This window comes from Monodelphis domestica, chromosome 7, assembly GCF_027887165.1.
Source record: "Monodelphis domestica isolate mMonDom1 chromosome 7, mMonDom1.pri, whole genome shotgun sequence".
Taxonomy (NCBI): Eukaryota; Metazoa; Chordata; class Mammalia; order Didelphimorphia; family Didelphidae; genus Monodelphis; species Monodelphis domestica.
Genome location: NC_077233.1, coordinates 168,695,590 through 168,720,695, shown reverse-complemented (window position 1 = coordinate 168,720,695; position 25,106 = coordinate 168,695,590). Strand labels below are relative to the sequence as shown.

Genomic DNA, 25,106 nt, shown 5'->3' with positions numbered 1-25,106 from the left:
ATATATATTCTGCTTCTAATTTTTTTTAACGGCATCTTTAATTTTGGTGTCATCCATTATTGAATTTATTTTTTAACATGCAATAAAATTAGTCTAAGCCTAATTTCTGCTAGACTACTTTCCAGTTTTCCTGGCAGTTATCATCATCAAATAGAGAGTTCTTTCCTTATGTGATTTATGTTTTTGAATGTAGGCTGTTGAATTCCATTATTTCTAATCCCATCTTGTCTGGCTGGTTCCATTGATCTACTTCTCTATTTTTAAACCAATATTAAATAATTTTGAAGACTGCTGTTATAGAAGATAGTTTGATGTCTGGAAGTGCTATTGTCCTTCTTTCCTACCTTTTTAATGATTTCTACTGATAGTCTAGAATTTAAGGTTTTCTTAACTTTTCTTGTGGTATGAACTTTAACAGTCCGATGAGGACCTTCTCAGAATAATGTTTCTGAATGTGAAATGTGTAAAATAAGAGACATAGGATAACGAAGGAAATAAATTATATTGAAATAAAGGTGTAGGGTTTTTTCCTCATTCAACTTTACCAACGTCGTGAAATCTATCCACAGATCCCATCAGGAATGCTTGTTCTGGATGTTTTCTTCCTCCAACTGAATTTTATTATTTGACCAGGTTCTGGAAAGTATTCCTTTGATAATGTGCTTGGCAAAAATTTCAAGTTAACTTTGTTAGTGTTGTCATTTTTATTATATTGGCACAGTCCAGCCATCAGCACTGAGTATAACACTCCAACTATTTGAGTTCTTTATTTCTTTAAGGAACACTTAGTAATTGAATCCATGCTAGTATTTAGTATGTTTTGGCAGACTGGCTCCCAAGTATATATTTTGCAGTTATTCTGAATGGTATTTCTTTTTATTACCTCTTGGGTTTTGTTAATATATATAGAAATGCTGTTGATTTTGTAGCCTGGAGCTTTATAGAAACTATTGTTTCAGTTAGTTTCTTTCCTAATTCCTTACTAAATCATCATGTCAACAGCAAATGGAAATAGTTTTTTTTATCTTTCCTTTACTCGTCTCTTCACCTTTAATCAAATCTGACATTTTAAATAAAAACTAGTTGTGGGCTATGTGTCAAACATGCATTTGTACTCATTTATGGAGGCTAGCCTACTCTAGTAGGAAAAAACCTAGTCAGAAAAAGTAGAACAAATCAGTCCTTTATTTCCTCCTGGTCTCTCATTTGATCTGTGAAACAACTTTGTGAGGTAGGTCGTATGAATTATTCCCATTTTTACAGATGAGAAAATGGAGATTTATGGAGGCTTAGAGTGGTCTGAGATCACAAATCTTAATAATTTGGCAGATCTAAGGAATTGATGAGACAAGGGCTTTTCCCCATGTCTCTACCTTGCTGTTGGTTAGCCTGCCATTGGCTTTGTAAACTTTGGTAAGTCACTTAATTTGGGGAGAGTCTCATTTTTCTCATTTGTAAGATGAGAGTGTTGGACCATCTCAAGGTTCCTTCTAAAGTAATTCTTTACTGTCTCTTTAAAAAAATTACTGTACTTTTTTTCTGTTCATTTCTTCCCTTTGTACTAAGCAGGTTTCTTTATTGCACCTTTTGTCTACATCCATTGCTGACCACATGCTCTGTGTATCAGTAGTCTTTTCCTTTAAACCGACATGTCTTAGGATTTTAGAGCTGAAAATCACTTATAAGAACTCTGCTGAAGGGCCCCTTTCTTAAGCTTTCTATCTAAGAATCCCAATGTTTCATGCTTATAAGGCTATCCATTAGGAATCTTCTAGTAGTAAGAACTTTTTTGTTTGAAAGCAGCTTTATTTACTACAGGATCATGTTTTGAAAGCATTTTATAGATGATCTGGTTAAGTTCTTGTGAACCGTCTACTATTTCAAGACTTGCTCAGGTTACAGTTAGTTCAACAATGAGCCTTTCTTATTGAATAATCTCTGCTTTGATGTATATTTTTAAATAATTAACTACAAGACTAAAACCAAGCTTGGGAAGTTTAATACAAAAGAAGTTTGAAAAAGTTATAAACAAGCATATAAAAAGTTTGAATTGCTACTACTGATGCTACATTATCTTTTTCAGTCTACTCTCCCATACAGTAATACTATATATATCTATATAGATATATATCTATAATTGCTATGTTAATATTTAATATAATAAATAATGTATAGCTTTAAATGCTTGTTTTCTGTCATAGATTTGATACTATATATTGGTTTCATGGCAAAAGAATGGTTATTGGGCTAGGCAGTGGGAGTCAAGTGACTTTCCCAGGGTCATACAGCTAGAAAATGTCTAAGGTCAAATTTGAAACCAAGACCTCACATCTCTAGGCTTGGCTTTCAATCTTAGGAAACCACACAGCTGCTTTCTTAAATAGATTTTAAAAGAAGAAATTTCAAAGTACCTGCCGTCTTAAATGAAAAGCAATCTATCAATCACTCTACAGACATTAAGTGTTTACTGTGTGCCCCAATGCTGTGTTCTAAGAGCTAGAAATGCAAGGGAGCTTATACTTGAATAGGGGAGATAACAGAGATATAAAGAGGGGAGAGCATTCCAGTTATGGAAGGCAGACAGTGGAAAGGTACAGAGATGGAACTAGAGCATCTTATATGTGAGGAACAGCAAACAAGTAGGAAAACAATTCTGAAGGCCTCATGATTAGCATGTACCATGTAGAGAGCTGATAGACCCAAGAGTATTTGTTGACTGATGCATTTTCCTCCCTTTCCTTTCCCCTTCCCTCTCCCCTTCTCTTTCCTTCTTTGGATTTGGCTAAAACAGGAACTTGTTTTGTATGACTATATAATCTGTATAATGGGATTTTTCTTGACTTCTTTTAAGTGGAAGGGTTAGAGAGAGAGAGCAATTGCAATTGAAAATAAAATTTTAAAAAGACTTGAAATATAGGAAAAGTCTTGATAATGAAAAGCTTTAAATGCTAAACAGGAATTTTTATTTGAACCTAAAGGTAATAGGGGCAGCTAGGTGGCAGAGTAGTGTCCAGCCTGAAGTCAGGAAGACTTGGATTCAAATTTTGCCTCAAACATTTATTAGTGGTATCACTTAATCTTGTTTGCCAAGTTACCCCATCTATAAATTGAGCTGGAAAGGAAATGACAAACCACTCCAGTATCTTTGCCAAGAAGACTCCAAAAGGGGTCACCAAGAGTTGGACAGGATTGAAAATGACTAAACAAAAGAGATGATAGGGAGCTCCTGGAGTTGAGTAAAAGGGTAACTTCGTCAGTCAGACTTGCTTTAGGAAAATCACTCTTGCAGCTGAGTAGAGGATGAATTGCAGGGAGAACAATTAAGAGGCTATTGCAGTAGTCTAAGCAAAAATAAACAGCGAAGCATAAAGATTGCATTAAGATCTCACAAATGCACAAAATTTGTGTCTCTTATGTGTGTCTTCCTGGTTGTGTATAAATCTATTGTTCTCCTTATTGAGTTTCATTTTAGAATTTCAGAGACCACAATGGATCAGAGATTTAGAGCTCAAAGGGCTCCCAGTGGTTTTTTTCCCTTTTTACTGGAGACCACCTGCTTCGTTTACTATTTCATGTATACCAGTATAAGTCTCAGGTAATCATCTATTTTCCATTAGTCTTAGTTTTGTTTGGCTGAATGACCTTCATAGATCACAAAGTGTAGTGAAAATTTTCAGAAGGGAAAAATCACCTTTAATTTGTAAGAGTTGAGATGAGAGAAAGAAGCTCAAGGCATTAGTTAGGGAGGTGACTGCATTGGAACTGAGCCTTTAAGGGTGAACTTCAACTGCTTAAAAAACAATGTGCTAGTATACATATATTTATGGACCTCTGTTTTTTTAAATTTCTGATCCTCATTTTTCTATATTTTTTGATCTAATAGCTATTAGAACAATAGTGTAAAGTGCTTGTCTGAGGATACATAATTTAGTTCTTACCATATTTACTAGAAGTGGCAGTTGTGAGATATATAATGATATAGAATGGTTTGCTATATCTTATAATTTGAAAATCCGGGTAAACTGCCTAGTTTTTATATAAAGTTGCACAATGCTATATTTTTTTCTTCTTGAGCCCATTCTCCATTTCAGGATTACCATAGTTGAATTGCAGCCAGCTGGATTTCATTCAAGACCCTATTTCTGACCCTCTCCAACAGCTGAAACTATGATGTTTCTGAGTTCATTATAAAGAACTCTCTGCATATTTGTGGCATTGAATGAGTGAACTGTGCATGTGGAATTACTTAGTTCAGGCCCTAGATCCTTATCACCTAGTCTATTAAAATAGCCTTCTAACTGTTCTTCCTGTTTCTAGCAACCACCCCCTCCAATCTGCCCTTCCCAGTGCTGCCTAAAGTAGTCTTCCTAATATACTGCTTTGCTCATTTATTCTATTAAAATTGTCACTGAGTCCTCATTTTTTATGAAATAAAGTATAAACTCCTCAATTTGATGACCAAAGCCTTCCATAATCTGTGTCTAATAGAAGCACCTTACTAGAGTTCGTCATTCTACTCTTTTCTTTTTTTATAAATCCTTACCTGCTGTCTTAGAATTGATATTAAGTAGTAAGATACTAAATAAATTATCAATTCTAAGACACAAGAGTGGTAAGGGATAGGCCTTTGGGTTAAGTGACTTTCCTAGATCACACAGCTAGGAACTGAGGTTAGATTTGAACTCAGATCCTCCCAACTCCAGGCCTGGTACTTTATCTTCTATAATATCTGGCTGCCCCCTCATACTATTCTTTTACATCCTAATTTACATTCTAACAGAGTAGGATCATTCTTATTCTCCTGTCTTGTCCTATCCTCTCTTATCTGTGGGCCTTTGTTTATAGAATAACTTGACCCTGACCCAGTCCCTCCCATCTCTTCCTGTTGAATGAAGTTCCTCCTTAAAGGCCCAATTCAGAAGCTACCTTCAGAGAGGTTTGTTTTCTCTCAATTCCCATGAGCTAAAAGGTAATTTTTACCTCTTGAAATTTTTCATCACTGCCCAGACTTCTTTTGCATGTATCAATTCTATTTTCTCTTGCTATTTTGGCTTTGTTATTTTGTATAGTTTTTGACTATTATATGTCTTTTTTTCTTCCCTATTAGATTGTATCTGTTTCATACCTGTTTTTTAAATTGTTCAATCTTGATTTCATTGCAATGGGGAGCTCTGAGTGAGAAAATTCTCTTTACCAATGCAGATCTGCAACTGAGAACATCAGAGAATAGCTTAGAGTAACAAGAGAGGTTAAATGGTATGGCCAGAATCACCCAGCTGTTAATGTGTTCAAGACTTGAACCTGGTTTTGCTTGACAATGAAGCCAGCTTTCTAGATCCTCTGAGGACCAGTCCATTTTTTTCATAACTAGTTTTGTACCACCAGAGTTTAGCACAGGAACTGTAATATAACAGATATTTAATAAACTATTGAATTGGAAATCTGCCCATCAAAAACTTGAGTTTTTGCACTGATGGGCTGGAGAGTAAGTAGATCTTCTCCAAGGCTGAGCAGCTGCTGCTCCCTGGGCTGAGCTGCCAACCCTCCTTATTTCAGTGCAGCCACTGTTGTATGAAGTCAGTCAGTAGTCATCACAGATGGACCCTGAACCATTTTCCCCATTCTCAGGCTGAAACTGAGAGCTTTAATAATTTTTTTTTCTTTCAACTCTTATCTGCTTTGATCCTGTTTGTTTTTAATAAGTTAAATTAAAATGTGCCTGTAGTTCATGGAATTAAGACTTTTGAATTGTGGCAGAACAGTTTCATCTGAGTTTCATTTATTGGAAATTGTTCATCTCAAACTTTAACTTTATATGTGTTATGTATATGTATTAACTTTAAATATTTTATAGTTCTATAAGTGTTTAGGTATTAGGCAAGGAGTAAGAAGGACAATGATAGTTCTCATCAATTCATTATAGTGTACCTATTCTAGATTTTATAAGTACAAATGTGACTAGTCTAAACAAATTATTTTGGCCATGCTATATTGTAGTGGAAAGCCAACTCCCTTTTGTTGAAAGTTCTAATGGCTCTTTTGCTGTGTGTATTAGTACATATTCTTCACAGAGGTCGGGTGGCCTTGCTAGCAGCTAGCACATGCCAGCATACTCAATCACGAGCAGTTGTTCCCCAGTTGTCAGCAACTATATTGGATAACTTTCAGTCAATTTTTGGCATACCTTGAAAGGAAACTGATCCTCCTATGCCTGTCTATTTTCCTTCAGCTTTCCATAAAAAAAAATTCCAAATTCAGCTGTCCCTTTTTTTTTTCTTGAATGGCCTGTCAACATGATGCCTGTTCTTCCTTAATGTAGCTTCTATTGAAGTCTCTGGTTCACCCTTTGATTGGGCATAAGTGATACTGGTGAAATTTATCCAGTAATTAAACAATAACTGTCTAATCTCAGTCTTTTGCCAGTGGAACAAATCATACACTTATTGGTATCTTTAAATTTTGTTTTTGGTCTTGGTATAAGAATTAGGTTAGGTGTGGAAGTGTATGCTTATAATTCTTGCTACTGGAGAGACAGAGACTGGTGGTGAGCTGGGGAATTCTGAGCTGCAGTAGGGCTAAAGCTGATTTAAAGTCTGCCTCAATCTAGTGTTAATATTGAGGTGTTCAGAAAGTACCAGCACCTTTGGTTATGAGGGGTTGCCAATCCCTTTTCAGGGTTGCTTATCCACCTTTGGCGTCAACTTGTCAAACAACTCTTGCCTGTAGCTCCAAGAAGCTTGTAGTATGCACAAAGGCCACATCCTAGTAAAACCATCTCTGCAGAAGGGCTAACCCAGGTTAAGGATAACCAAGCCTCAGACGTGTCGGTGACTTAGGAGAATGTGTATCCCAAGCATGTGAAGGTTTCCCCTGGAGGAATGAGTGGATGAGAACAATTTGTTCCAATAGCCATGATAGAAGCTAAAGCAAGTTTGGAGGAGCCTTAGAGCTTGGTCAGCCATTGAAGATGCTACAGTCATCCACTGCATCCTGGGCCATTGGCAGTTTGTTGACTTTTGTCTTGCCACTGGAATTAGATGACAATGGAAAAAAGAGTGACACTGACAACTTTGTATAACTCTGCCTTACTTATGTTCAGTTAACTAACAAATCAGTCACCCTGTTACATCATTGATCTCCTTGGAAAATGAACAAGAAGTATCAGTATGGTGCTCCCTGGGAACAAGGAGCCACCAGGAAGTATTAAAAGGGGCAAACTGGCCCAAACTAAAAACAAGTGGTTCAAATCTTCCTTCCAATCAATATTAGGACTGGGCCCACTTCCCGCCTAAGGAATATAGGTATAAAGACCCAGTCTCAAAACAAACAAGACAAAAACAAAATCATATTTTAAGAATAGACTTTAAAAAATTGTCTTGTGTGTGCTTATTTTTATCACATATCCATTACTGATGTATATTTATCTAAACTAAAAATATACACCAAGACCCATTATAAGTCTGCTAACTGTAAAGTTTGGTATATGACAGATCTTGTTGTGACCTCATTCAAAAGGAGTATAGTTAGTTAAGTACCAAGAGGATTCATCATTATAAGTTGGTTCCACTAACAAGGCACTGCTAAACATGGGCTCCAAATATATATTATGATAAAGCCCCGTTGAATGTTCTTCTTTTGTATCATAATTATTTTGGGAAAAGTTTAATGATTATTTGCCGTATATGTGTTCTCAGAGATGTTGATATTAAACACAAAACAATTGAATATGTATATTTAAAAGTACAAATTTAGTAAATATAAGTATTTTATTGTATTTTAAGAAGAGAGTCAAAACCAGACTTTCATTTAGCAATCAATTAAATAATTGTACACAAAATCTGATTTTTCCATCTAACATGCCCATGAAATCATTTTTACTTTTGTGAGACATGGAAATAATCCATTCCAGATAGTAACTACAGAGTGAAAATATAGGAGTTGTTTCAAGTAGGCTGACAGGTATATAAAAATGAATATACATATACATTGTTATTATATGTGTGTGTATGTTTATATATACATGTGTGTACATGTGTTTTTACAACATCTTTTGTTTTTGTACCATCACTGGAGTTTCCCCTCATACTTCTCTCCTTCCCAGAGAGCTTATACCCCCACCTCTAAAAAAGAGGTAGAGTATGCTTTCTTTTATCTCTTCTTTTGAGTTACGTTTGTTTTTATAATTTTTCAGTATTCACTTCTGAATTATGTATATGTGTCTTACGTTATGAACATTGTATATATTATTTTCTTAGCTCTGCTTACTATACACTGCATGCTTCTCTATATTCATGACATCGTTTCCTTTTTTGTAAAGATATTTTATTTTACCAATTACATGTAACAACAATTATCCACATAGATTTTTCTGAAGTTATATGATCCAAATTGTCTCCTTTCCTCCCTTCCTCTTCCTAGAGATGGTAAGCAATGCAAAATTTCTCCGTATTTGTTTTTTTAAAGAAAATAATCACATGCAACCCAAACCCCAAAATAAAAGCCCAAATAAACTGAAGTGAGAAATCATATGCTTTGATCTTTATTACTAATCCAACGGTTGTTTCTCTGGAGGTGGATAGCATCCTTTGTCATAAATCCCTCAGGTTTGTCCTGGAGCATTGTATTGCTGAGTAGCTAAATCTATCACAGTTGATCATTCTACAGTATTGCTGTTACTTTGTACAGTGTTTTCCTGGTTCTGCTTATTTCACTCTGCATCAATCCATGAATATCTTTCCAGCTCTTTCTGAAATCATCCTGTTCATCATTTCTTCTAGCACAATAGTATTCCATCACCATCATATACCACAATTTGTTCAGCCATTCCCCAATCGATGGACATTGCTTTAATTTCTAATTTTTTGCCACCACAAAAAGAACAGCTATAAATATTTTTGTAGAAGTCCTTTCCCCTTTTTTTAATCTCTCTAGGATATAGACCTAGAAGTGGCATTACTGGGTCAAAGGATATATATATACACACACACACTGTTTTTAGCCCTTTGGGCATAGTTCCAAATTGCCCTTTAGAATGGTTGGATCAGTTCACAATTCTACCAACAATGCATTAGTGACCACATTTTGCTACATCCTGTCCAATATTTATCACTTTACTTTTCTGTAATATTGGTCAATCTGATAGGTGTGAGCTGGTGGTACCTTAGAGTTGTTTTAATGTGCATTTCTCTAATCAGAGTGATTTGGAGGGGGCAGCTGGGTGGCTCAGTGGATTGAGAGTCACACCCAGAGACAGGAGGTCCTGGGTTCAAATTTGACCTCAGACATTTCCTAGTTGTGTGACCCTGGGCAAGTTACTCAATCCCCTTTTGCCAGCCCTTATCACTCTTCTGCCTTAGAACAAATACCCAGTATTGAGGGTTTTAAAAAAGTGATTTAGAACATTTTTTCATATGAGTATTGATTTCTTCATCTGAAAACTGCTTGATCATCCTATCCTTTCACCATTTGTCAATTGGGGAATGGCTTGTAGTCTTATAAATTTGACTTGGTTCTCTATGGATTTGAGAAATGAGACTTTTATCAGAGAAATTTGTTATAAAATTTTTTCCCAGTTTATCATTTTCCTTCTAATCTTAGATATATTGATTTTGTTATATATACAAAACTTTAAATTTAATATAGTTAAAATTATTCATTTATATCCTAAAATGTTCTCTATCTCTTGTTTGGTCATAAATTCTTCCCATCTCCATAGATCTGACAGGTAAACTGTTCAGTTTCTCAATTTTACTTATGGTATCACCTTTTGTGTCTAAATCAGATACCCATTTTGATCTTATCTTGGGATAGGGTGTGAGCTATTGGTTTATATATAGTTTCTACCATACTGTTTTCCAGTTTTCCTAACAGTTTTTTGTCAAATAGTAAGTTCTTATTCTAAAAGCTGGGTTCTTTGGGTTTATCAGATACAATATTGCTACAGTCTTTTACTCCTAATTTATTCCATTGATCCTCCAATCTATTTTAGCCAGTACCAGGTTGTTTTGATGACTACTGCTTTATAGTACAGTTGGAGTTCTGCTGCTTCTAGGCCACCATTTTCCACTTTTTTTTTCATTAATTCCCTTAATATTCTTGATCTTTTGTTCTTCCAGATGAATTTTGGTATTATATTTTCTGGTTCTATAAAATAATTATTTAGTGGTTTGATTGGTATGGCACTGAATAATTAAATTAATTTAGGTAGAATTGTCATTTTTATTATATTAGCTTAGCCTACCCATGAGCAATCAATGTTTTTCATTTGCTTATAAACTTGAATTTGTGTGAAAAATGTTTTGTAATTGTGTTCATACAATTCCTATATTTTGTTTTTTAAATTTACATTTTCAAGTATTTTGTATTGTCTAAAGTTATTTTAAATGGAATTTCTCTTTCTAACTCTTGCTGGTGGACATTGTTGGAAATATATAGAAATGGTGATTATTTATGTGAGTTTTAATTTTTATCCTACAACTTTGCTATACAACAGTAATTTGTTACAGCACAGTTCCATTACATTCATATACCATAATTTGTTTAGCCATTCCCTAGTCAGTGAGCTTCTACTTTATTTCTAATCCTCTGTTATCACAAAAAGTGATACTACAAATATTTTGGTGTATCTGAAGACTTTCTTCCTATCAATGACCCTCTTGGGATATAAATTTAGTAGTCACCTTATTGGCATAATTTCATGTTGTTTTCCAAATTAATTGAATCATGGCTCCATTAACAATGTACAAGTATGCTTGTCTTCCCCAACCTTATGTCCAACATTGACTCTTATTGTTTGTCATCTTTGGTATTTTGCAAAGTGTGAGGTGAAACTTCAGGGTTGATTTGATTTTCATTTCTCTGATTACTAGTGATTTGTATATAAATATTGTGTTTGTGTATTTTATATATATTATTGTGTATACAAGCATATACATGTATAGTTAATTATTTATATGTTTTGGATACAAAACCATTATCAGAGAAATTTGATACAAAGGACTTCTCCCCCCTCCTATTTTGATGGCTTCCTTTCTTATCCAACATGCATTAATTTTATCTGTGCCAAAACTTTTTGGTTTAATGGAATCAGAGTAATCTCTTTCTTTCTCTCTCTCTGCCTCTGTCTGTCTCTCTCTCTATTCCCCCCTCCCCAAGATTGCTGTGAGAGGTGTATGATCTTTAATATTAAGGTAGCATATTCACTTAGAATTATTATGGAATGTGGTTCAGAGTCTTGGTCTAAACATATCTGTCACAATGGTTTCCAATTTTCCTAGCAGTTTAAAAAAAAATTATATAGTGAGTTCTTTCCTAAGTAATTTGTGTTCCAATTTAGGAAAACATGGATTGAGTTTGTTTATACTTTTCTTTTGTCTAGCCTCTGACTTGTAGTTTTAATCAGTAACAAAAATGTTTTTGGAAAGTTGCTTTATGTAATGATTCCAGAGGACCAAAGATGAGAAATGCTACCCATTTCCTGACACAAATTTTTAGACACCGCTAGTATGTGAATTTATTTTGCTTGACTATGTATATTTGTTTTTAAATTTGGTGGGAAGCTTTGGGAGGAATATTTAATAATTGAAAAAAATTAATTATAACAAGAAAGTTGTTGTAAATCTAAAGTGAGCTTCATCATTATTTTGTGAAGATTTTTGTGAAAGAGGGGCAGCTAGGAATTCAGTACATAGAGTCAGGCCTGGAGATGGGAAGTCCTGGATTCAAACTTGGCCTCTCACTCTTCCTAGCTTTGTGACCCCAAGCAAATCACTTAACTCCAATTGCCTAGCCCTTACCACTCTCAGCCTTGGGACTAATACTCAGTATTGATTTTTAAGACAGAAGGTAGGGACTTTTTTTTTTAAGATTTATATGAAAGAAGCAGATTGTTAGCAATGGTGATGGTTGTTTTTTACTCAAGATGCTGCATGACATTGAGAAAATATCTAGAAACTTAGGTGTGTAAATAGAGGGATAATGACTCCTATCCAACTACTTCTGGGTTTCAAAGATCATCCTTGCCCTGTATGTGAGAGTATGTGTATATATGTCTGGATATAAGAGTAAAGCCAACCTATTCCTCATTACCTATACCTTACTTTAAGTGACTTATGTGAATGATGCTTAGACTTACTCAGAATAGTAGGTGATTGATCAAAGTATTCCCTTTGAAAGAAGAAATAGCTTGTTCTAGTTGTTCTGTGAGAGCAGGCTTAGGAGCACTGGATAGAAATTACAGCAGATTTATAGACTTAGTACAAAGAAAAACTTCTTAAGATATGGAGCTTGGAGCTATTCAAAATGGAACAAGCTGCCTTTGGAGGTAGTGGTTCAGTTGAACCATTCAAGCAAAGGCTAGATGGCCATTTATAGGGTATGTTGCAAGAGGGTCTTCTTGATAAAATATGGTTGGACTAAATGTCCTCTGAGTTCCCTCCCAACGCTGAAGTTCTGATTCTGTGAAAATTGCTTTCCCTGTCCCTTTTTCAATTTTCTGCTACTTTGGATTTGGTTGCTGTTACCAATCTTATTATTTACATAGTTATAGATAATAATTTTTGGCTAATTCTTTACTCCACATCACTTCAGGTCACTTCCCATATTTATTTCTAGTTTTCATATTTGTCATTTCTTATAGAATAGTAATAGTCAGATACCACGCTTTGTTTAAAGTATTCTGTATTTGTTAGCAATGTGACTTTTTATAGTTTTTTGCTATTAGTGCAATGCCTTTGTTCAAAATCAAGAATTGTTGTTTGTTTGTTTTTTAATAAATGCTTATTGAGTGTCTGTCAGTGTGTTCTTCCACTGAAATCTTCCTAAAATAATCAAGCCACAGAGGCAAACCTGGGTTCTTAAAAGTCATATCAGTGGAACACAAACTCTGACCTGCCCTACCAAATGAAAGAGCTTTGAGTGTGTGAGCCAGGACTTGGCAGCAGATTCTGTCTGTTTGAGAATCAGTCTTGCTAAATTGAAAGTGATCTATCACCAGAAAGTTGACCACTAGGTAATGGTGGGATGTGGTGGAGTATACAGTAACATATTTTAGAAATGCTGCTGAGGTATGGAAGGGTCATGATCTTCAGTTATAGAGAATACTCTTGGTGACTGACAGAAGACGTGTTCAAAAAGCGCAAAGTATTAATGTTTAGTTGGTTAATGTAATGAGTTCTAGATCCATGGAAGAGTTATAGTGGATAGTAGAATTGTCGATTTTTTTTTTTGTGGTGGAAGCTAATTTAGAGGTTATTTACTTTAGTGCCTCCCTCTTCCTGTACAGATCCCCTCTACAACATACACAAAAATATTTTAAGTGAGTTAAGAAATTCATGTGTTTGCTATTATTTTATTCTGTTCTCTATCTTTAAAAGAGTTCTTATCCCTTTGTTCGTTAATCAGGGGCAGCAGATGGACCACATGCCTTGACATTCAGTTGAACATCTAAAATTAGGCATGTTACATTCAGTTGCTGAGGGGACAAAGTTTCAGTACTTCATGGCATTCATCATCTTCAGAAACAAGTAAGTGACTTCTGACTATGTGAGTATCTATGTATGTCTAGGTAGAAGATTATAAAATAACAAATTGTATCTTTTTCACAAATTCTATTTGCTGTATAAATCTTTTCTGCAGTGTACAATTTAACAGGCCATTTCACAGGAGAGTCAAGTCATATCCATTGAAATCTTGGGACAGTATAATGCATTTTTTGTGTCTGTATGGCTTTTGTTGTTGTTAAACAGTGTGTACTATGCTGTATCTAATGTGAATGGCTTCTTTTTCTTTCTCATCAGTTAAAAATTTAACAACTCGCAATAATGGCATCATGCTTATATGAATGTCTTTGTGAAGCAGAACTTGGAAAATACTACCCTCATTTTGCTGCCTTTGGTCTTCAGAAAATAGATGAATTAGCTAAAGTTACAATGGAAGACTACTCTAAATTAGGAATACACAACATGAATGATCGTAAACGCCTCTTCCAACTCATTAAAATCATTCAAATCATGCAGGAAGAAGATAAAGCCACTGATAGCACCCCCCAAGATTTCTTAACAAGTGACCTCTACATCCATCCTCAAGCACCTCCAAGCTCAGGACCTCGAAGGCAACTCTGTTTTGATGCTTTTGCCAACAACAAAAAACAAACTGCTGGGGATTTTGCAGTTGACACGTGTAATCTGTCAGACTTTTATTCAGCTGATCACAAACCCAGTTTAGTAGATATGCTGGAGCATATCCTACCAGGTGATACTCAGTACAATAAAAAGCCAAGAACTCCCAGTGCCGCATCTGCTGATACATGTGTGCAAACAGCAACAAACAGTACAGCAGTGTTCTCACCAAATAACCTTTCTCCACTTTTGGGGGATATTGAAGTACCTACCATACAAAGAGTCACTCACATTTCTGGATATAATTATGGAATCCCTCGTTCTTATGTCAGGTAATTATTCATTTTGGTTTTTCTTTGGGCTGACTGAAGATAAGCATAGTACTTTAGGAGTTTAAGAAAGAGAATGTCCTCCAAACAAAGCCTAGTACTTTGCAAAATAAAGTATTGTGGAAGTGTAAAGGTTTGCTCTTATTAATTTTATATAAATGAATGCAATATAGAAATAAAGCAACAAATAGTTAAATTGATAAAGTAAAAATCCCTATGTGAAGAAAGCATTCATAAGAAATTGGGATTTTCCAGATCAGTAGGAAGATTATATATTGGGTAGTTATAATAACTGCTGCTAGCTAGAATCTGCAAAGTATCAGCTATATTCAGTGGTTGCTGGTAAATGTTTTAAAGGTAGCTCTCCAAATACAGAGGACATACACTCTAAGTTTCATCTGTATTATTAACATTTTGTCCATCACTTTCTTATGTTTAAAGTCAACAAATAAATCAAACCCTGATTGCCATTTTGCTGATTTCCAAAGTATATGGGTTTGCACTGAAAATTTAACAATCAGCCCTTGAGCCTGTACAAGATAGCTGCAGCACACCCTTGGTTCTGTTTCTGTCAAGCTTGTCTCATTCTTGACTTGAGATTCCTTCTCTTCTTCAGCAAAGTATAGCACAGGTATTTGTCCAACAAAGGGCAAAACTGTGAGATGAACATAAAACAGTTCTAGAATGGTAGATTCATGCCACTCTCAAAACAGTTTTTCTTAGTGTTTATCAGTTTTTAAAGTGCCCTGTTGAAGCTATCACTTAAAAAGTAAATCACTAATAGCCCAAATTTAAACTAAAATAGCTTGCCTGCAGCATAATCCAAATTGAAAGCTCCCTGTGCTATTCCAGCCCTGGGTGAACAGACATTGTTAATGAAAGCAAAGAATGCAGTCATTTTTATGAAGTGTATGATTTTAGTGTATCCATTTCACATTTGCTTAAAGTTTAGAACTTAAAAATAAGGCCTCAGAGGTATAACATGAAACAATAACAAAACAGTGTCATAGAAAATACATTCTAGAAATCCCCTTTAAAATGAACTTCTGTGTAAAAATGATTTAAATTAGTCATAGTTTCAAATGGGATTTCACATTCAGCATCCTTGTTTTATTTTATAATGTTATTTCTCTTATGCTTATTGTTAAGATTGGAGTATTAAATTGGCAGATCCAACTGAAATGCTGTAGTGAGAACCAGATAGTGCTTGATTATAGTATAGAACTTATTAGTGAAGGAAGATGAGACCAAGCATAAAATCTCCTTAGAAACCTAAAATTAGCGCTATTGGTCTAGCAAATAAGTATGGCAAATATTGTATGATAGAAAAAGAAAGAATGAAGGAAGAAACAGGGTCTGGTGAAGGATAAAATGTATCAAAAAGGAACATTTTGGGTGACACAAAGAGGGACAGAAAATTGACATTCAGTACTGTTCTTATTTAATTCAACAAGTTTGGTCACTTTATATAGAAAAGTATTTTTTTTAATGGTCAGGAAAAGAGTAAATTTATGGGAATAATTGGATACTGAGGGAGATAAATATGAATTGAGATTTTTAAAAGTTGGGGAGCCAGAAAAACTTTTCACCAGGTTCAAAAGATCAATCAGAATGAATTTTATTAAACCTAAAGAAAAAAATATCCACAATCAAAAGCTTTTCAGGAGAAACTAACTCCCCAAATTAAAAATCTTTTATCTTAAAGAGATCTTAATTGCCAAGAGACTTAGTCAAGAACTAAACTAGTAAAATTTTTATTCAGTAATGTCAATCCTTTGTCAGGAATTACACCAAAATCAACAATTAACATTGAATTAAGAATGATGGCTTTTAAACATATGTACCAGCAAGTTTAATTACTAAAGTATGTAATTTCTTAATTCTTTGCACTTCTACCAAGTATAGAGTGACCCAGAAGTCTTAGTGCAGTATTTAAGCTTTAGTAGTTATTAAATTTTAATTATTAAGCTTTAGTAGTTATTAAAATTTAAATACTGCAGTAAGCTTCAGAGATATTCTGACAACGTAAAAAACTGCAATTTTTTTTCTAAAAGTATCTTTAATAGCTTTAAATTGCACTAGTACTTCTGGGACACCCAGTACTTCTAGATAGCATTTCTTGTCTTCATCAAAAAACTAATCAATCATTCTAAAACATATACAGGTAATAAAATAAAAATAGTTGCTACTAATGGGACCACTTAACAGTTATTCCAAATTTACAATAAAGGATGCATGCACATTAATGTCAATATTTTTTTCTTTATAATTAAAATCATTTAAAAACTTGTTTCAGAGAGAATATCTCAGAGAAAGATGATGTTTGGACTGAAACTGAGAAAATCAGAGTGTGTGTACGGAAACGCCCCCTAGGCACAAAGGAAGAAAAACGGGGAGAATTTAATATTATTACTGTAGAAGATAAAGAAACTTTACTGGTCTCTGAAAAGAAAGAGGCAGTTGACCTTTCCCAATATATTCTACAGGTATGGTGCTACCTTTTAAATTTTAAACAATTTATATTTATATTGTAAAGAATGTTAACTGATCTTTTTATTAGAGTATCTTAGAATTTTATCATTGAAAGGGACTAGAGATCCAACTCCCCCCAAGTGGAAGAATCACCTCTATACACTTCATGAAAGATAGTTCTCCTTAAATCTATCAATTAATAAATATCATAAATCACTATATCATAAAGTAGGCAGTTCCATTTTTTTATTTTAGTTTGTTAGAAAGTTCTCTCTTCCTACTCAGAATGTCTAATCCCTCTTCCATGTATCAACTTTTCACATATTTGAAGATAGTGATCATAGTCCGCTTGTCCCCCTACCCCATCATTACTTGGCTTCCCCCCACATAAGACTCCCCTTTTTTCAGGCTAAAAGTAAGCAGCTTGTGAGTTCTGTTTCAGGTTCTAAATTTAGATGACCTTGGGCAAGTCACTCTCTCTCTCTGCCTGAATTATTTTTTATAAGTACATTGAAGATATTAATACAATAGATCACAGGAATATCATGTGGGTCACATCAACAAGCATTTATTAAACACCTACTGTGTGTCAGGCATTTTGCTAAGCTCTGTGAATACAAAGAAAGGCACGAAACAGTTCCTGCTATTAAAAAGCTCACAGTCTAATAATGAGGGAGACAATATGAAAACAACTATGCACAAAATATATATATATATATACACAAACACACACAGCATAAATCAGATAATGAACAAAGGGAAGTTACTGGCATTAAGGATTGGTCAAGGCTTCCTGTAGGAAGTAAGATTTTAACTGAGACTTGAAAGAAACTAGTGAATCTAAGAGGAAGAAATGAGGAAGGAGAGAATGCCAAGCATAGCAGGCAATCATAGTGTTGGAGGCCATCATACCCCGATCGATTGACAGGGTCATGATCTGATGGCCTCCGGCATCATAGATGGAGTATCTTTTTGCAAGAAACAGCAAGGATTCTGTTATCACTGGATTGTAAAGTATATAGAGGTGGGTAAGATATATGAAGACTGGAAATGTAGGAGGAGGCTATTCTATGAAAGGTTTTGAATGCCAAACAGGGTTTTTACATTTGTTCCTGGAGGTGATATAGAATCATTGGGATTGATAAAATAGGAGAATTCCATGATCAGCCTTGTGGTTAAAGAAGATCAATTTGGAGGCAGGCAGTTAGCACAATGGATAAAGCAATAGGTCTAAAAGTTGGGAGGACCTGGGTTCAAATCTGATCTTAGGCATTTCCTATAGCTTTGTGACTGGGCAAGTCACTTAATCCTATTTGCCTTGCTGTCTTCTGTCTTAGAATTGACTTAGAAAGTCAGAAGGTAAGCATTTAAAAAAAAAAAAGATTTGTTTGATAACTGAGTGAAGATATAATGGAAAGAGACCTGAGACAGGTAGGCTATTGCAATAGTCCAGGCTTGAGATCATAGGGACCTGCATCAGGATCGTAGCAGTGTCGGAGAAGTGAGGTATTGTAAAAGATGTTCCTAAGGTAAAATCTTCATAACAGTTTGGTTATGGGAGAATGGGGACAATAAAAATGAGCTAATGACTCCTAAGTTGAGAAAACTTGGAAAATTGGGAAGGTAATAGTGCCCTCCATAGTAATGGGAAAACTAGAAAATGGAGAAACTTTAGGTGGGGAAAGATAAGTTCAGTTTTGGACATGTTGAGTTAAAGATGGCTATGAAATAACCAGTTTGAGATGTACAGTAGAGATTTGGAGATGTGAGATTGGAGGCCAGGAAAGAGGTTAGAATAGGTAAGTAAGTCTGAGAATCATAGGCATAGAGATAATAATTAAATCCATGGTCACTGATGAAATCAAGTTAAGAACTACAAGACTATCACAGGAGATAGTCTTGAGACTTGAAATAAGTTAACTTGAATATAGGGTAGAGAGAAGTTTCCATTCCTAGCCAAAAGGACCTTAAAAATTCAAAGATAATCAGTCAAAAGGTAAAATCCTCAGTTTATTGGCATTTGCTTCTGGTTAACAAGAATTTGATAACTATTTCAGGTGGTAGATAAACACTTTTACATTATTGAGAAATATATAACAAAGACATGGGATGTTAATATAATCATTTCACAATTTGCCCTCTCCCCTCCCTGCTCCTCACATCTTCACATACTTAACCCTTAAGTATTTATTCCTAGCTCCCCATTATTGACTTAAGAATCAAATGAGTGGTAGACAGGAAAAAGGAAATATTCTATTCTCCATAATTTATAGAAGACTTCTATAGTACTGAGTGACTTCAGATGATACCATTCTTTATTTGCTGTAATTCTCTCAAGAAGGCAACACTTTGCTTTTGTATTTTTTGTCATCCTCCCAATCACAATAGCATTATTTCTTCATGTTCATGATCATCTGTCAATACTTTTGAATACCTGCAGTTTTCACTGTTCAGCATTATGTATCACCATAGTTTACGTTGTTCAGCTGTCAAGAAAAGGAAGGCAAAAAGGAGAGGGACTGGAAGAATTTCAATTCTGACCACATATTTGTTGAATTAAAATATTTTAAAAATCTATCCTTTTTATTATATTTTATTTTTATTCTTAAAAGAGGTAAGTGCAACTGTTTAGAGTGGATTCATTTGATTAATTTTCTTAACACTTACAAATGGTATTTATTTGAAACTATATTAGATTGTACATATATACTATATTACTTACTCTTAATTTTTTATACTCTGATATACAGTTAAAAGTTTGCTCTAACCTGACTTCTGAATTTTTCCATTTCATCAAAGCAAATAACCATGAAAATTTCATTAATATTTCAAATAGTTATATCCTTTTAATTAATAATTACTTTCCTAATATGTAAGTTTCATAATGCCTAAGCTATTCCTATAAAATGATAGAAGGGAGGGAAAAAACTCTATACTCTCAGAAAAAGAAGAGATAAAAATTATTTTTAATTTTCAATTTTTTTCTTTGATTTTCTTAAGAAATTTTCATATTTTATGTTTATATTTTAATCTAATGAAAAAGTAGTTTATTGACATTATTACTTTTTTATTTTATTAAGTAATTTTACATAAAACAAGTTTCTATAAATAATGAACTAATTATTACTCCTTAGGTATTAGATGTATTTGAAACAATGAAAAATTCACAACTTTCCTTGTTATCCTAACTAGAATCATTTTCTAGCCTCTTTACAAATGTTTCTTTGTAAATACAAAATGGACCTTTTCACCCGAAACTTTACTTCTTTATCTTTATTTAGCAAATTTCAGTTCCAATGTAACACTCCTAAGGACTGTATTATAGAAAAGAGAATAAAATCTAAGGCTGAAATTTATCATGTTATGGCTGACCTTCTGATGATGAGCCTTTTTGCACTTAATTTGGGCCTTGGATTACAGGTAGATATTCTCTAGCCAGGTGCAGTCTAGCTTTCAGCTCTTCCAGTTTGATAGAACTGACCAGTACTTGCATTCCTCTAGAACAACCTTTGAATATATAAGATCTTCTGTGTCACAGTAAGGCCCTGGTGTAGTAGGACTTTGAGGTGTACTCTAGTATGTAATTGGATTTTCCCCACCCTTTCTATCCTGCAATCACAAATGACCCAAATTGGAAGGAACCTTAGAAGCCATCTCATCAAACCTGTAACTGAGCAAGAATATTGCTATTATTACCGATAATCATCATCATCATAATGGCAGTTTGCATTAATATATATTTTTTAAGATTTGCAAAGCACTTTACAGATATGATTTCATTTGATCCTCACAATAACCCTGGGAGATAAGTGCCATTATGTGGTCCATTTTACAGCTAAGGAAACTAAAGCAAATAGGTTAAGTGACTTATCCTGGGAAATAAGTTTCTGGGATAGGATTTGAATTCAGGACTTCTTGCTTCCAAGTTTAGCATTCTAACCACTGCCCTACTTAGCTGCCCCTTTATCACAGACCTGACAGATGAGTTTCTAGGCTTTTTCTTTAAAACCTCAAATAAGGAGAAATCCACTACTTCATGAGGTGGTGCATTTAGCTTTTGGATAGCTCAGATTGTAAAGGTGTGTGTTTTCCTTACACTTAAATTTGCCTCTTTGCCATTTCCATTCCAAACCCACCCACATTGCAGATGCATTGACACATTTGAAACTGTCAGCTTTCTGAAGTCTTGGAAATTTGTAAATAACTATCCCAGGAAGCATCAAGAATGACTACCCATGCTCAATTTTTAATGCTTTTCTCTTTCTCATCATTTATCCATCCATATATAACCTACGTATCCATTGTGCCCTTTAAGATTTGTCTGAAAACTCATTCCCTTCCTAGAAATCTTCCTCCTCACTCTACACTGTGATCACCTCTAGCATCAGATCATTTGGAATTTCTTGACCTTATTTTGAGGAGAATGAAAGGGTTCCCAACATTGTTGGGCTCACCATTTTGGCATATAATAACATCATTTTTACTGTTGACTTGCCCTGTTAATTGACAATGTTCCAAATTGTTTAGATGACTAAGATTTGATGCCTAAATAATGTAAATTGGGATCTTCACCCCAAGTTGGTTGAGTTATTTATCCCAACTGACCCATATGTATCCCCAAAGAATTAAGATTCTCTTCTAATACCCTCCAGGAAATATTAGTTATTCTTGTACTCAAGCAATTCCATCAGGATCAAAAATCCCTTTTTTTGGTTCTCTTTGTTAAAAATACTTATATGTTAATTGCTATTATAGATAAGCAATGAAGCTGGGAAAAAGAAGATATTATCTGCTTGCTTTCTGATTGCTTATCCTCTCTGGCTGGTTATTATTTATTATTGTGAGCTAAAGCATGTCATTTTCTTGGTTAAATTGAAGAAAATCCATTATACTTCCTATAAAAATAAAACTTATTTTTCAGCATGTTTTTTATTTCGATGAAGTCTTTGGTGAGACATGTACCAATCAAGATGTATATATGAAGACCACTCACCCACTTATTCAGCATATTTTTAACGGGTAGGATAGTTGTTTGCTTCTTTTTCTTTTTCACATGTTGTTTTTCTATATGAATCCTATTTATATTTTCCATACTGAATGAAACCTAAATTAAGAATTTTCTATTTCCTGTATTTAAATTTCATGATTATTGAAAGTAAGCTGTGTAGGAAAATGTAATATCTATGTTTGTAGAAGGACTTAAGTACCCAGAAATTTGCATTACTCCTTAAATGTGAGTGATTTTGATTCTCTATACAGTAGGAAAATATCGATTGTTTTAAAGAACATAATTTGGCAGAGTACCAAGAAATTTCAACAACTGTTTGCATTTTACCTGATATTTTGATAGAATTATACATCCTCAGTTATGTGATTCAGAATCATGTAACCATGGAAAAATGTTCTAAATTAATTAAATAAAAATTTTAAAAAAAATTATACATCCTCATTATAGTTGAAGCTAAGATTTACATAATTGATTATTGAGTATTCGTGAGATGGAGACTGCTCAATAAATACAATATGACAATGTTTAAAAATCTAATAAAGTCACAAGTAGATTAAAGTTTTGTATGTAATCTTAATTATTCATTTCATAAGTACTAGTTCTCAAGAGAAAGGAGAATTTAGGAAAATGAATGAACAAAATGGATTTTAATTTATTTAAATTACATTATACTTGATAGCAATATGGTATTGGGCATTGGTGTATATGGTGGTTGGTCTCATTATAGAGAACATAATAGGAGCTTCTTTCATGATCATTTATGAAAAAGATAAATGTATACCCTTAAAATATTTCTGAATTTGTTGTAGACATTTTTGTTCTCTTTTTGATTCTGTCTTCCTTCATAATTTTTGTCTTCCATACACTTCTGTTCAGTTTCTTTCCCTGCATTTTTCAATTCCTCTTTTAAAAGCACTTCTGTCACTTAGCAAAGTTTATTAAGTACCCACTGTGCAAAATACCATACTAGCTGCTCTGAGGGGCATGAAGGATAATGATCCCTGTCCCTAAGAAGTTGGCAGTCTAATCTGAAGTACAATGTAGTAGAAAGAACATTGGACTTGGAGTCATAAGCTCAGGAATTAATGTTGGTTTTGCCACTTAATAGGTGCATAGCTTTGGAAATCTCTTCCTAACCCTCATTTTCCTCATTTCTAAAATGGGAATGATAATATTTACCTATCCCATCTCACAAGGTTGTTTGAAGAAAATCTTGTACAGTGCAATTGTCATTTTACTTTGTCATATTTCCACAATTGCTTTCCTTAGTCTCCCTCCCTAGCTTTGGGTTGATTTTCATCTTCTTTTCTTTGCTGCAAGTAGGTCCCCTGTAATTTTATTTATGCAAAGGTTCATCTTGCCTATCAACTCTAAAGTTCTCTGCTTGACATTTCAAATCTTTTGTAACTTGCCTCATCCTAATTATCAATCTTATTTTCCATTACTTCTGATATGAACAGTAAGCTCTGTGTCCTTATTGTATATCATTATTATTCTAATCTTTTGAGGCCTTGGTTCATGTTCCCATTTTGCCTGTACTAACCCTCTCTCTGTCATTTTGAATTCTACCAGTCCTTAAAAGCCTAGTCTTAAATCCCACCTTTTCTATGAAACCTTCCCAAAATATTCCAACTTATTCTGAACTATGATTATTGAAAGGCACTATCACAAAGTTTAGCATTTGATTTTATTTATACTCATTTCCTGTGCATGAATCTCATGTCCCTAGTCAGACTTCTTCAAGATAAAAGCTATATCATCTCTTTTTTCTATATATACAGTGCCTAACTGGGCCCATATTAGAAGTTCAGTAAGTGCTTATTGGTTAGTTGGTTGAGTCAAATCCTCGTCCTTCTTTCTCCATTATCTTTTCAAAAACATCAATTCTGTAACTAAACCCACTTTGTGAATCACTCTTTTCTTTCCTTTTACATTTACAATATAAGCTATTCCATAAAGACGTCTCCTATACCTAGCTTATTTTTTAGTAATTTATATGCCGGTTGATAGTCTAATAATATGCATAAATGAGTCAAATTCATATACTAATTAATGATTCTTTTCACAGAGGAAATGCCACTTGCTTTGCATATGGACAGACAGGGGCTGGAAAGACTTACACCATGATAGGGACTCATCAAAACCCAGGACTCTATGCTCTTGCTGCTGAAGACATCTTTAAGCAGATAGACATAGACGAGCCAAGGAAAGACCTCTCTGTGTGGATTAGTTTTTATGAGATCTACTGTGGACAACTTTATGATCTACTAAATGGAAGGAAAAGGTACATGAAACTATAAAGCAGCTTGTTGTTACTAGTTTGGGTAAGAATTCCACTAAGTCATATAAATATAGCATTGAGTAGGTGTGCTGTTCTTTGGTGGAAATAGAGCTACTCTGTGTTTCCTTTTACTTGCAGACAATGGACACTTAATGTGTGTTGATTGGAATTGAGTAATGAAAAAAGCATTGAGTTTAAAGTCAAGAGACTTGAGTTTAAGATCCTGACTGCCACTGACCAACTTATAACCTTGGTCAAGTCACTTACCATTTGGGGGCCTTTGTTTCTTTGCTGTAAAATCTTAAAGGATCATAGTATTATAGTATCTGTAGAACTGGAAAGAGTTTTAAAAGGCATCTATCTGCTCCTAGGGCTGGAATAGATAATCTCTAATGTCTTTTTCAATTTGTAAAAAGCCCTTTAATTCTAATCCATCCTATCCTATAAAATTGGATCCACTACAGTTTCGAGCTGATCTGATTCTCCTGAAAACCACATAAGTTGATCTTTTACTCATTCTGTTTCATCATTTAAGGAGTGTTTGGTAACTTTTAAATTAATGACTTTGTCTATTCTCCTGACCATCAAGGTAATTTCAGGAAGTTAGTGTTTTCATCTTTTCCTCTTTGACTGAGAAGCCGATTATACTCTAAATACCGTGGAGTATATTTTTCCTCTTCATTTTCTCTCAGAAATCTTCAACACCTAAGAAAATACTTTTCTTGTTATCCTTAAAGTTTAATTTTGAAAGTCATGGATCCCTACAACATATTTTCATAACAAATTATAAATTTATTCAAAAAGTACATGTTATAATTTATTGTACTTTTTGCTCTAGTCACATTTACTCTGTAGTATTTATATCTCATGGCAAATTAAAAAAATAGTAAAAAATTGAG

General features: G+C 34.1%; 1 protein-coding gene across 3 annotated transcripts in view; it reads left to right on the top strand.

The window, feature by feature from the left end:
- Nucleotides 1-25,106, top strand: part of KIF24 (kinesin family member 24) — a 70,966-nt gene that overhangs the window by 9,141 nt on the left and 36,719 nt on the right. For all 3 annotated transcript variants that reach the window (XM_001378884.5, XM_007498877.3, XM_007498876.3), the window contains exons 2-6: nt 13,402-13,523; nt 13,797-14,449; nt 16,743-16,932; nt 21,840-21,937; nt 23,995-24,210. In XM_001378884.5, the coding sequence (XP_001378921.2) occupies nt 13,821-14,449; nt 16,743-16,932; nt 21,840-21,937; nt 23,995-24,210 (1,133 nt within the window). In that variant the 5' untranslated portion in view covers nt 13,402-13,523; nt 13,797-13,820. The remainder of the gene's footprint in view (nt 1-13,401; nt 13,524-13,796; nt 14,450-16,742; nt 16,933-21,839; nt 21,938-23,994; nt 24,211-25,106) is intronic.